At 39.5% G+C, this 12,137-nt stretch overlaps 1 protein-coding gene across 1 annotated transcript; it reads right to left on the bottom strand.

Moving 5' to 3' along the window:
• Positions 1 to 10,484: 10,484 nt before the first annotated feature.
• LOC123235044 (NADH dehydrogenase [ubiquinone] 1 alpha subcomplex subunit 9, mitochondrial-like) lies at positions 10,485 to 11,618 on the bottom strand. The gene has a single exon (XM_044661080.1). The coding sequence runs from the start codon at positions 11,616 to 11,618 to the stop codon at positions 10,485 to 10,487; it is 1,134 nt and encodes a 377-aa protein (XP_044517015.1).
• Positions 11,619 to 12,137: the final 519 nt, after the last annotated feature.

Genomic DNA, 12,137 nt, shown 5'->3' with positions numbered 1-12,137 from the left:
TGGTCTATAAACCCTGCTGTTCTTTGCCTGTTTAGATTAATTCCTCCTCTCCCTGAAAATCTTTGTTACCTTTAGTGCTATACTCCCTGACTTCAGCCCATATTATATCCTGAATCTCCCTATTCCAGCCTACCTGCAACCCATATTACTTACCTAGCAAGTCCCTGACAACCTCCCTTCAAAATCCCCTTTTACCACACACCTTTCCTCAATTTCTCCCCATTACAGCCTCTGTGTATAATGTTCTCCTGGTTCTGCTCCTTTCACTCTGCATCAATTCCTGGAGGTCTTTCCAGTCCACATGGAATTCCTCCAGTTCTTTATTCCTTTCAGCACAATAGTATTCCATCACCTACAGATACCACAATTTGTTCAGCCATTCCCCAATCAAAGGACATTCTCTCATTTTCCATTTTTTTTGCCACCACAAAGAGAGCGGCTATAAATATTTTTGTAGAAGTTTTTCCTTATTATCTCTTTGGTGGTATAAACCAAGCAGTGCTATGGCTGGATCAAAGGGCAGACAGTCTTTTAAAGCCCTTTGAGCATAGTTCCAAATTGCCAGCCAGAATGGCTGGATCAGTTCACAACTCCACCAGCCAATGCATCAATGTCCCAATTTTGCCACCCCTCCAACATTCACCACTTTCCTTTGCTGTCATTTTAGCCAATCTGCTAGGTGTGAGGTAATACTTCAGAGTTGTTTTGATTTGCATTTCTCTAATAATTAGAGATTTAGAACACTTTCTCATGTGCTTATTGATAGTTTTGATTTCTTCATCTGAAAATTGCCTATTCATGTCCCTTGCTGATTTATCAACTGGGGAATGGCTTGATTTTTTGTACAATTGATTTAGTTCCTTATATAATTGAGTAATTAGACCTTTGTCAGAGTTTTTTTTGTTATAAAGATTTTTTCCCCAATTTGTTCATTCCCTTCTAATTTTGATTGCATTAGTTTTGTTTGTATAAAACTTTTTAATTTAATATAATCAAAATTATTTATTTTACATTTTGTAATTTTTTCTAACTCTTGCTTGGTTTTAAAATCTTTCCTTTCCCAAAGACCTAGCAAGTATACTCTTTTGTTTTTGCCTAATTTACTTATAGTTTCCTTCTTTATATTCAAGTCATTCACCCATTCTGAATTTATCTTGGTATAGGGTGTGAGATGTTGATCTAAACCTAATCTCTCCCATATCGTTTTCCAAATTTCCCAGCAGTTTTTGTCAAATAGTGAGTTTTTGTCTCAAAAGTTGGGCTCTTTGGGTTTATCATACACTGTCTTGCTGATGCCACTTACCCCAAGTCTGTTCCACTGATCCTCCCTTCTATCTCTTAGTCAGTACCATATTGTTTTGATGGCCACTGCTTTATAGTACAGTTTAAGATATGGTACTGCTAGACCACCTTCCTTCATGTTTTTTTTTTTATTATTTCCCTTGATATTCTTGATCTTTTGATCTTCAAAATAAACTTTGTTATAGTTTTTTCTAATTCAGTAAAAAAGTTTCTTGGTAGTTTGATAGGTATAGCACTAAATAAGTAAATTAATTTGGGTAGAATGGCCATTTTTAATATGTTAACTCATCCTACCCATGAGCAATCAATGTTTTTCCAATTGTTTAGATCTAGTTTTAATTGTGTGGAAAGGGTTTCGTAGTTGTGTTCATATAATTCCTGTGTTTGTTTTGGTAGATAGATTCCTAAGTATTTTATATTGTCTAGCATGATTTTAAATGGTTTTCTCTCTCTACCTCTTGCTGCTGCGATGTGTTGGAGATATATAGAAATGCTGATGATTTATGTGCATTTATTTTGTATCCTGCAACTTTGCTAAAGTTGTTGATTATTTCCACTAGTTTTTTAGTTGATTCTCTTAAGATTTTTTAAGTAGACCATCATATCATCTGCAAAGACTGATAGCTTGGTCTCCTCATTGCCTATTTTAATACCTTCATTTCTAAAACTGGTTGTGGGAATACCTGGGATCAGAGGTACATCACATATATTCTAAGAAATCTTTTCTACTAGTAATAAAGCTGGCACTTTAAGGTCTGCAAGAATAATTTACAAATATTATCTCACTGAGAGGGGACAACATGGAAAGAGTGGATGGAAAGATAGCCTTGGAATCAGGAAGACAAAGGTTCAAGGCCAGACTGGGATACATTCTGGTTCTGTGACCCTGAGCAAGTCACTAACCTTCTCAATTTCATAGGCATTATCTGGAGTCTGGGGAGGGACTAGGTTATCTCTGAGGTAGCCCAGATGCAAGATGCTACCGTGGAGAAGCAAAACAAAAATCCAGCCTATCTCTCCTTGCCTACTAGTTGGTCAGGAGGAGTCCAGGCCAGATCCTGGGTCCTTTTGAGGCCCCCTTGATTTTGTAGGAGGAGGGGGCCTCTGGACTCATGATCTTAGGTGTCAGGGGAAAGCTGAATGAAGAGATAAGAGCCAGGACTATCAGCTCCAGCCACCTGGGCCTGGCTGGGTCTCCCTGACGGATAAGCAGGCAACTGGTAAGTTCTTGCCCCATTGGGATGGGAAAAGGAGGGGCCCCCTTAAGGAACCAAGCCTCTGAAGTAGAGCTGGCTAGCTTTGTCACTCTTTTTTTTTTTTCCCCCTTGGAGTTCTCTATGAAGCCCCCTGAGGCTTGATAGCTATCAAGAATCATACCTAGAACCTCCCACTGGGGTCTCAAAGTCCCTGGGGAAGTTACCCTGAGCTGAATCCCATGTACAAGGTCATCCAAACATTTCCTGCTATAGGCATAGCTATAACTGTTAGGTTACAAAAGATTGTGCAAGGAAAGGATCCCATTTGTATTCAGCCATTTGTGTTGCTCCCCACTTCTATTACACACAGACACACTCACATGCACATGCACATATCAGAATAGTGCAAAGCACTTGATTGGGAGTCTTGACTCATATGTTTTAAGGTCCTTTTTGGCTCTGATATCGTGTTTTAAGGTTTCTTTTCCAGTTCCAAGGTCCTTTTCCAGTTCTAATATTTTGTGTTCTAAGTTCCCTTCCAGCTCTAACATTCCACATTCTAAGGCCCTTCCCATATAAACTACATTTCAAGTTCCTTCTTACTCTAAAATTCTTTTTTCAATTAAATTTTATTTTTAAATATTTTTCCATGCTTACATGAGTCATTTTCTTTCCCCCCCCCCTTCTAAATCCAACAAGAAATTCCCCTGGGCTGTACATGTGTTATCACTTGATACCTTTTTCCATATTTGCTCTAAACTCTTCTAACTCTAATTTCTCAGATGCTAGAGTATATGTAGTATAATATAAAGAACCCTGAACTGAGACCCAAGAAATGCATGGACTAGACTTAAACCTGTTCCTAATTCAATATGATTTTGAACAAATCACATTCCCTTTCTTGGCCTTAGGTTCCTTTTTTTTTTTTTTTTTTTTTTTTTTTTTTAAACTCTGTATTGATTCCAAGGTAGAGGAGTTGTGAGGGCTGGGCAATGGAGGTTAAGTGTCTTGCCCAGGGTAACACAGCTAGGAAGTCTGAGGCCAGATTTGAACCCAGACCTCCCATCTTTAGGCCTGGCTCTCTACCCCCTTAGCTTCCCCTTTTATGAAATTAGGAGACTGACCTGGATGATTTCTAAGGCACTTAGGATCTGATTGTGGAAGTAAATGAGGTTTTGGATTGTTTTAGAAACAAATTGGGAAAGTGATCTAGGAGAAGATTATCTTTTAAAATTTATTTTTTTGTTTGTTTGTTTAGAATATTTTTCCATGGTTACATGATTCATGTTCTTTCCCTCCCCTCCTCCCTCCCGTTTCCTGTAGCCAAAGAGCAATGCCATTGGGTTTTACATGTATCATTGATCAAGACCTATTTCCATATTATTCATATTTGCAATAGAGTGATTGTTTAGAGTCTATATCTCCAATCATGTCCCATCAAATCATGTGATCAAAGAAATGTTTTTCTTCTGTGTTTCTACTCCCACAGTTCTTTCTCTGGATATGGATAGCGTTCTTTTTCATAAATTCATCAGAATCGTCCTGGATCATTGTATTGCTGCTAGTAGAGAAGTTAATTAGGTTTGATTGTGCCACAGTGTATATGTCTCTGTGTACTATGTTCTCTTGGTTCTGCTCCTTTCACTTGGCATCACTTCCTGGAGGTCATTCCAGTTCACATGGAATTCCTCCAGTTCATTATTCCTTTTAGTACAATAGTATTCCATCACCAACAGATACCACAATTTGTTCAGTCACTCCCCAGTTGAAGCGCATCCCCTCATTTTCCAATTTTTTTGCCACCACAAAGAGAGCAGCTATAAATATTTTTGTACACATATTTTTTTCTCTATTATCTCTTTGGGGTACAACCCCAGCAGTGGTATGGCTGGATCAAAGGGCAGGCAGTCATTTAAAGCCCTTTGGACATAATTCCAAATTGCTTTCCAGAATGGTTGGATCAATTCACAACTCTACCAGCAATGCATCAATGTCCCAATTTTGCCACATCCTCGCCAACATTTATTACTTTCCTTGGCCAATCTGCTAGGTGTGAGGTGGTACCTCAGAGTTGTTTTGATTTGCATTTCTCCAATTATAAGAGATTTAGAACACTTTTTCATGTGCTTATTGATAGTTTTGATTTCTTTATCTGAGAACTGCCTATTGATATCTCTTGTCCATTTATCAATTGGGGAATGGCTTGATTTTTTGTACAATTGATTTAGTTCCTTATATATTTAAGAAATTAGACCTTTGTCTGAGGTTTTTGTTATAAAGATTTTTTCCCCCAATTTGTTGCTTGCCTTCTGATTTTGGATCCATTGGTTTTGTTTGTTAAAAAACTTTAAAATTTAATGTAATCAGGCTTATTCATTTTACATTTTGGGATATTCCTTATTTCTTGCTTGGTCTTAAATTCTTTTCTTTCCCATAGGTCTGACAGGTACATTATTCTATGTTCACCTAATTTACTTATAATTTCCTTCTTTATATTTAAGTCGTTTACCCATTCTAAATTTATCTTGGTATAGGGTATGATATTGATCTATACCTAATCTCTCCCATACTGTTTTCCAATTTTCCCAGAAGTTTTTGTCAAACCATGGGTTCTTGTCCCCAAAGCTGGGATCTTTGGATTTATCATATACTATCTTGTGGAGGACATTTACCCCGAGTCTATTCTACTGATCCCCCCTTCTGCCTCTTAGCCAGTACCATATTGTTTTGATGACCACTGCTTTATAGTACAGTTTAAGATCTGGTATTGCTGGGCCGCCATCCTTCACTTTTTTTTTCATTATTTCCCCTTATATTCTTGATCTTTTGTTCTTCCAAATGAACTTGGTAGTTTGATAGGTTTGGCAGATCAGATTATCTTTGATCCCAATCATTTTCAATGGCCCAGCTCATCATAGAATATTTGCTCATTCAGTGACTTGAGCCAGGTACCTGGAAGATTAGAATTAAGGAAAGATTATTCCCAGGGTGGGGAGCAGAGCTTGAGTATGTCACAAAACAAGTAGCAGGAGAAGCCAAGAACAGTGGCTTGGAATTTGAGACAAGGAGATCAAGAAATTAATAATATTTATTTGTATTGTAACCATCTTGTGCAAGCGGCCATTTTTCTATAAGCAACATCAAGTTGGGGTTCAGAATTAGAACCCCAAAGAAGCCAGGAGTCAGTTAAAAGACCATTGGGGCAGCACTATATAAGAAGGTGGATCCCAGGCAAACTAGTTCAGTCCTGAGCTTGGGTGAGAGGGTGAAGGGAGATTTTGGGTACTCTCCACTGAACCTCTATAATCTACTTCAGGATTGGGATTAGCCTGAATCCTCAGTGCTGTATCCAGCTATTCTGGTCTATCACAACTTGCATTCTGCAGCTTATATATATCATCAAGCATATTGCCATCAACTTCTACAAAGCATCTTTGAAGTACATCAGCCACTTATCATCATCTGGCCTAACTAGCCCAGTCATCTACAAGCTAGTGAGCAGAAACTGAAACCAAGCTGAGTGTGGAACTTCCACCAGAGGCTTTCCCTGAAGGGGGATGGCTAATTATCACTCTTTTAGATTTAGCATTAGATTTTCCTAAATCCTCTATCCTTCCCCATCTTTCCTAAGTTCTCAACATCCTCTGTTAATACCTTCCTTAGTTAATTAAAGAAGTTACCTGTAATAAGAAGCTGTAGTCATCTTGCTGTTTAAAACCATCAACTTCTGAAGAATCCTCCATTCTGTTAGAGTTGACCTTTGGGGGAGTCTCCCTGCTGTTGGGAATTCTCATAGGCTTTCCACACATTCAAGCCTGTGAATTATTCTATAACTAGCTGAGATATCAACTCTACTGGCATTAGATCATCTTAGTCATATTTAACATCAAACAAGATATTCTGTTGATGTCTCCAAGGGAGCCACTGGGTTTGGGTCCTCAGTGTTAAGGACTCTCAAAGCTCTTTCCTGCAGGGGGTTTGAATTGCTACTGGCCCAACGACTGCCCAACCCCTGCAAGCTGTGCTGTGGAGCTGCCAGTCATTTAGCAGCCAGAGAATCACCTTTACAGTATCCCCTGCAACCTGAAGAGAGCCCCCTTTAGGGAAAGTCTCCTTTGAGCTAGCAAAATATTTGATGTCCCCTTCACTCTTGCTATAATCCCTGGGCACACCTCATTTAGGTCCACTGAGAGGCCCAGGCCAATGCCTGTTACTGGTTAATAGGACTTCCTTTCTAGAACATAGACCACTGCCCAGCCCCACACCCCCTCACCTCACCTGGCCTTTAGAATCAATAACATGAATTATCAGAGGGTCTAGATATAGTGCCTCTGGGGCACTGGGGCCTTTAGAGGTCACACAAATCACTTTCCCTTCCATCTCTAAATCCCATGATCTTTTAGGTAGCTGGACAAAATGGAGAGGTGGAGCCTCTGGATATGACCTTGACAGAGGAGAGTCACTCTGGTTTTGACTTTTCCCATGTCCTAGATTTTCTATGACAAAGTGATAGAGGACCTGGTAATCTCAGCTTGGCACTGCCCACCTGTGCACACCTTCTAACAGGAGGGCAGCCAGGAGGCAGCTTGACAGGACTCCTTGATCAGATGGTACTCCCTCCTTCCAAAACACACACACACACACCCCACATTGATGGGGTTTTTTTCTGAAGGGGCACAGGCTCAGGCCTGTTTTTCAGGTCTGTTAGCCAGGGCTACCCTCCAGTGATTAAAAAGAATAGAACTTGTAAGTTTCCTAGGACAACAGGCATCAGTAGTCACAATTCTGGCCTTGAATAAGTGATACTATCTGAGAAATAAGACTTGTTTCTTGATGCCATCAGCTTATTTGGGATCTCAATGATTATATTTTTATTGTGAATATTTATAACTCAGAAAGGGAAGCACAATAGATCAGGGCTTGATTTGTTGTTTTCTTAGTTGGCTAGACTTAAGAAGGTGATAGGGAAAACTGAGAATAATGCAGATTAAATCTAAACAATAAAATCTAAAAGGGTGATCCCAGAAAGCTGATTATTAAACATTTAACACCACACCCTCACTTGTATCCCAGATAACAGGAGACTGGCCTCGGACTATGACTAAGACTACCATCAGGGGAGAGCAAACCAGATATCACACTATGAATTGGCAATTGCTTATGATATGAGTGCTAAGGGGATCCTAATGGGTCCATGAATATCTCTGAGCCTCCTGGAATGTGAAAGAGAAATAGAGAAAGAGACACAGATACACAGATATACAGATAGACAGACAGAGACAGATAGATACAGAGACTGACAGACATACACATACAGAATTTTAAAACACACATAGCTAGAATCAAGCAATCTACAAGCATTCATTAAACACTGTGTGCTAGACATGAGGGATACAAACAAAAAAACCTGGAGGCCCTGCCCTTGAGGAACATATATTTTAATACAAGAGACTATGTGTAAATAAGAAGGTATGTGCAATAAATACTGAGTAGATGGAAAGTAACTTTAGAGAGGCATATGCTGGAAGGAAGGAAGATAGAGAAAGGTTTCTTATAAGAGATGATGTTTGAGTTGAGTCTGAAAGGGGACAGATTCCCAGGTGGTTAGGAGAGAGTAATCCAGGCTTGGGGGACAGCTAATGCGAAGGTCTTGAAGATGAGAGACAGAGTGTGGTGTGTGTAGCAATAGAAAATAAATTATGGAATGTGTGAAGAGGAGGAATATGTTAGGAGATTGGAGAATGCTTTAAATGCCAAACAGAGGGTTTTATATTTAATCCTAGAGGTTCTAGGGAGTCAGTGAAATTTAAGGAGGGTAGGGGGAAGAGTGACATGGAGACTTCAAATTCTTGGAATTCGAAGATAACTGTAGATCATTTAGGGATCTATTGCAACAAGTCCAGGCTAGAAGAGATGGGAGTATAACCTAGAGTGATGGTTATTTAGGAATGGGGGATTTATGAATGATGGGATTTCTGAAAGAGACACTATGGAGAAAGAAGAAACAAGATTTGACAACTGATTAGATATGTAGGGAGAGAGAGAGAGAATGAGAATGATTTCAAGGATGACATCATAGTTTAGAGTCTGGATGACAGGATGGTGTTGCCCCCAACAGAAATAGAGACTATCAAGAGAGGAATGTGTTGGAGCAGCTAGGTAATACAGTGGATAGAGGATCAGACCTGAAGTCAGGATGACCTGGGTTCAGATCTGGCCTCAGATACTTCCTAGCTGAGTGACCATGAGCAAGTTATGTAACCTCCATTGTCTAGCCCTTACTGCTCTTCTGTCTTAGTATCTTAGAAGACTTAAGTATTGTTGGATAAGAAATTCAACAACTTCAGTGATTTTGGAGTATATGTATTACAATATGTGGAAAGCTTTTTTGAGAATAGAATTTTGAATTTTGAACTTCCAGTGAATTTGATCTGGAAGTGGAATGGGAAGTAAGAACAGGAAGCAAAATAAGTTTTTCCAAAGATCTCATGAAAGACTCTAATCCAAGCTTTAAAATATTTTGGAGAAATTTTAGGAAAAGAAAATCATCAACACTCTGAACCAAGAAAGTGGATCTTTTGGAGAAGATGCCATAAGGATGCCTGTGGAAACCACACACTGTATCAAAAGATCCAGAGTGAACTTTGGGATATAATGAAATGAACTGAAGGAGACTGAACATATCATTTATTCTAAATGTAAACTCATGCCAAAGGGGAGTGCCCCCCTAATTGGCTTTTTTTGTCAATGTGCCTATCAGTCATTTTTATTTTCTTTCTCTTTTCTTTCCCTCTTATCCCCAAATTGTTGTAATTCCTTCTAGGTAAAGTGGAATATTTTATACACCTCTAGTAAGAGAATCTTTAGCAGTATAAGCTGGTTATTTGAAATGATTCATTGGGGAGACTAAGCATGTTAATCTCCCAAAGACCTTAATTGGGGAGATTTCAACATGCTCATCTCCCAATAGAATAACAGGGGGGATTATTGGAAGAGAATGTCTCTCTCCATTATGTCCCTTTGTTTAACATCATCTCTCAGTGACCTGGAGGTCAAAGACCATTGAGTAAATTCAGATATAGATAAACCCTCAGAGAAAGGAAGTTAAAAAACCAAGAAACTAATGAGATAGGAAATTGACTCCACTGTTACTGCCCCCTTCTGGGTGGTCCAGGCAAATTAAGAAATTATGGTTAGTTCCTGAGATGTGACATGTGAGAGCAAGTAGGTAGAGAAAAGAGCTTATAAGTGGAGACCAGGTGGTCTTTCAGGTATTCTGGCTGGAGTGTGGAGGCTGAAGGGACCCTTGTCAGTGGTAAGCTTCAATCTATCATGGCAGCCAATAGATTAGTAAGCTAAGTATCTCTTTACCTCTTTCCTACCTTTTCCTCTCTTTACTACTATTACTTTGATATAAGAAAGTTATCAAGCTACTATCAGCCTCATAATTTTAATTTAAATTATTACAGTATTTTAGTATCTAAATATCATAGAAGAGATACTTAATATTTCAGGAGAGAGAGGAGGATTGTCTATGAGCAGAGTCAAGTCTACAAGTCAATAAGCAATTATTAAATACTTATTATGTTCCAGACACTGAGCTAAGTGCTACAAATACAAATACAAGCAGATAATCCTGTCCTTAAGGAGTTTATATTCTAATGCAAGAATATAATACATAAGAGGGGCTGAAAAGCAAAGAATGGGTTAAGGGAGAGAAAGGCTACAGAGTCAGGGGTTCAGTGTAGAGTGAAATTTAGACACGGCTGGCGTGGCCATCCTCCTTAAATGGAGGCTCTGAGAGGAACCAGCCAATCAGAAGAAGAGGCCACAGAGGCAGAGGGTCTTTTTTTTTTTTTTTTTTTTTTAATCTCAGAAGTTTTCATTGAGGAATCTGCTCCATTGGACCCAGACTTCTCTGAAGATAATCAGTTGCTGGACAGGTTACATGAATAACATGGAAACCCCAAGACTGCCTGGGAAATATTAAAAGTCAACTGTTTTGGGTGGCTTTACATCTTCAATTTCAGCAGCCAGCCACCGGTAAGTACGATGACGACGAAGAACTTCAATGGCTTTGAGTTCTAAGGAAGTGGCCTCTACCCCAAGGTCCGCCAAGCCAGGCAGGTGAGGCAATTTCCTGTCTGTGATATGCATTCGTTCCACTTTGTCCTTTGTGGTCCAGGGTTCGAATGGACTCATCTCAAAGATTCTTGCCACCAAATGATAGGCAAAACGTGGCATGTAGTATGGGACATATGGTCTGTGAGCCACAGCAAAGATATACCGCACCAAATCACACAAGAGGTACCTATGTGGCCCAGTGATAGCATAAGTCTTTCCTTGGGCACCTGGATCCTTAATTGCATTGATGATAGCTTTGGCTACATCCACCACATAGACTGGTTGTTTCACGGTATTTCTGCCCAATGAAATGAGGGGAACACCACCAAACCAACGAAAATTTGCAAAGTAATTGAGTAATCTATCCTCTCTACCAAAAATGTCAGAGGGCTTCAGGATGATGGCTTCAGGAAATTCATCTTTCACTGCCATCTCTCCAACGGCTTTATTTCTCAGGTATTTAGAAGTGCTTCTGAGATCAGCATTGAGATGAGAAACATGAATAAACGTTTCTACTCCAGCCTCCTTGGCCAACCGGGCTATTGACTGGGGAATGGTAGCAAAGACATCTGAAAAATCAAAGTTTTTGGTTTCCCAGTCTCGTCCTAAAAGATTGATGACAACGTTACTGTGCTCCAGAGCCCTCTGGATAGAACTTCTGATCTTGGCATTCCATTCCAAAAAAATAAGCTGTCCCAGGTCACCCATGGGTTTGAGATACGTAATATCATAAGGCTCACACCGATAGGGGACAATCACCTGTGATCCTATGCGCCCGAGGCGACCGACGACATATCGACCCAAGAATCCCGACGCTCCAAATACAGTAGCCACGATCCCGCTGATTGAAGAACGTCCTCCTTTCCCATGAGGAATAAGAGCATAATGAAGATGGCGGTGGAACTGCGTAAGAAACAGAGATGTGGCTCCAGCAGCTATTCTGGTCTGTGACATTGTCAGGATCCGGGGATTCAGGGCAACCAAGGCCGACACCATGATTTCCCACAATTCTCAGAGGGTTCTTCTAATGTGAGAAGTCCAGGATTAGAGGGAAATTTTCAGCGTGAAGAGGTTTCTGGGGCATAATAAAGAAAGCCCAGAAAGTCAAGAATGTAACCTAGAAAAGAAAAAAAATAGATCAGGGAATCATCACCATAGTGATGATTATTAAGTCTTTGGAAGCAGATGAGGTCATCAAGTGAGAGAATATAAAGAGGAAAGACAAGAAAGTCCAGAAAAGAGCCTTGGGGGTACATTTAAAATAAGTGTTATCTAGTGGAATTGTCTATCAGCTACAGGAGGGGGATAGGGGAAGGGCAAAGAAAGAACATGAATCTTGTAACTATGGAAAAATATTCTAAATTAATTAAATAAAATTTTCCAAAGAGAAAAAGAAGAAAAATATTCTAAAATAATTAATTAATGATTAATAATTAAAAAATAAAATAAGTGTTGTGTTAAGGGGAAAAAAACATCACCAAAGGAGTTGAAAAGGTTTGGTTTGATAGGAAACAG

This window comes from Gracilinanus agilis, chromosome 2 (genome assembly GCF_016433145.1).
Source record: "Gracilinanus agilis isolate LMUSP501 chromosome 2, AgileGrace, whole genome shotgun sequence".
In the NCBI taxonomy this organism is placed as follows: domain Eukaryota; kingdom Metazoa; phylum Chordata; class Mammalia; order Didelphimorphia; family Didelphidae; genus Gracilinanus; species Gracilinanus agilis.
This window is presented reverse-complemented; position numbering and strand designations above follow the sequence as displayed.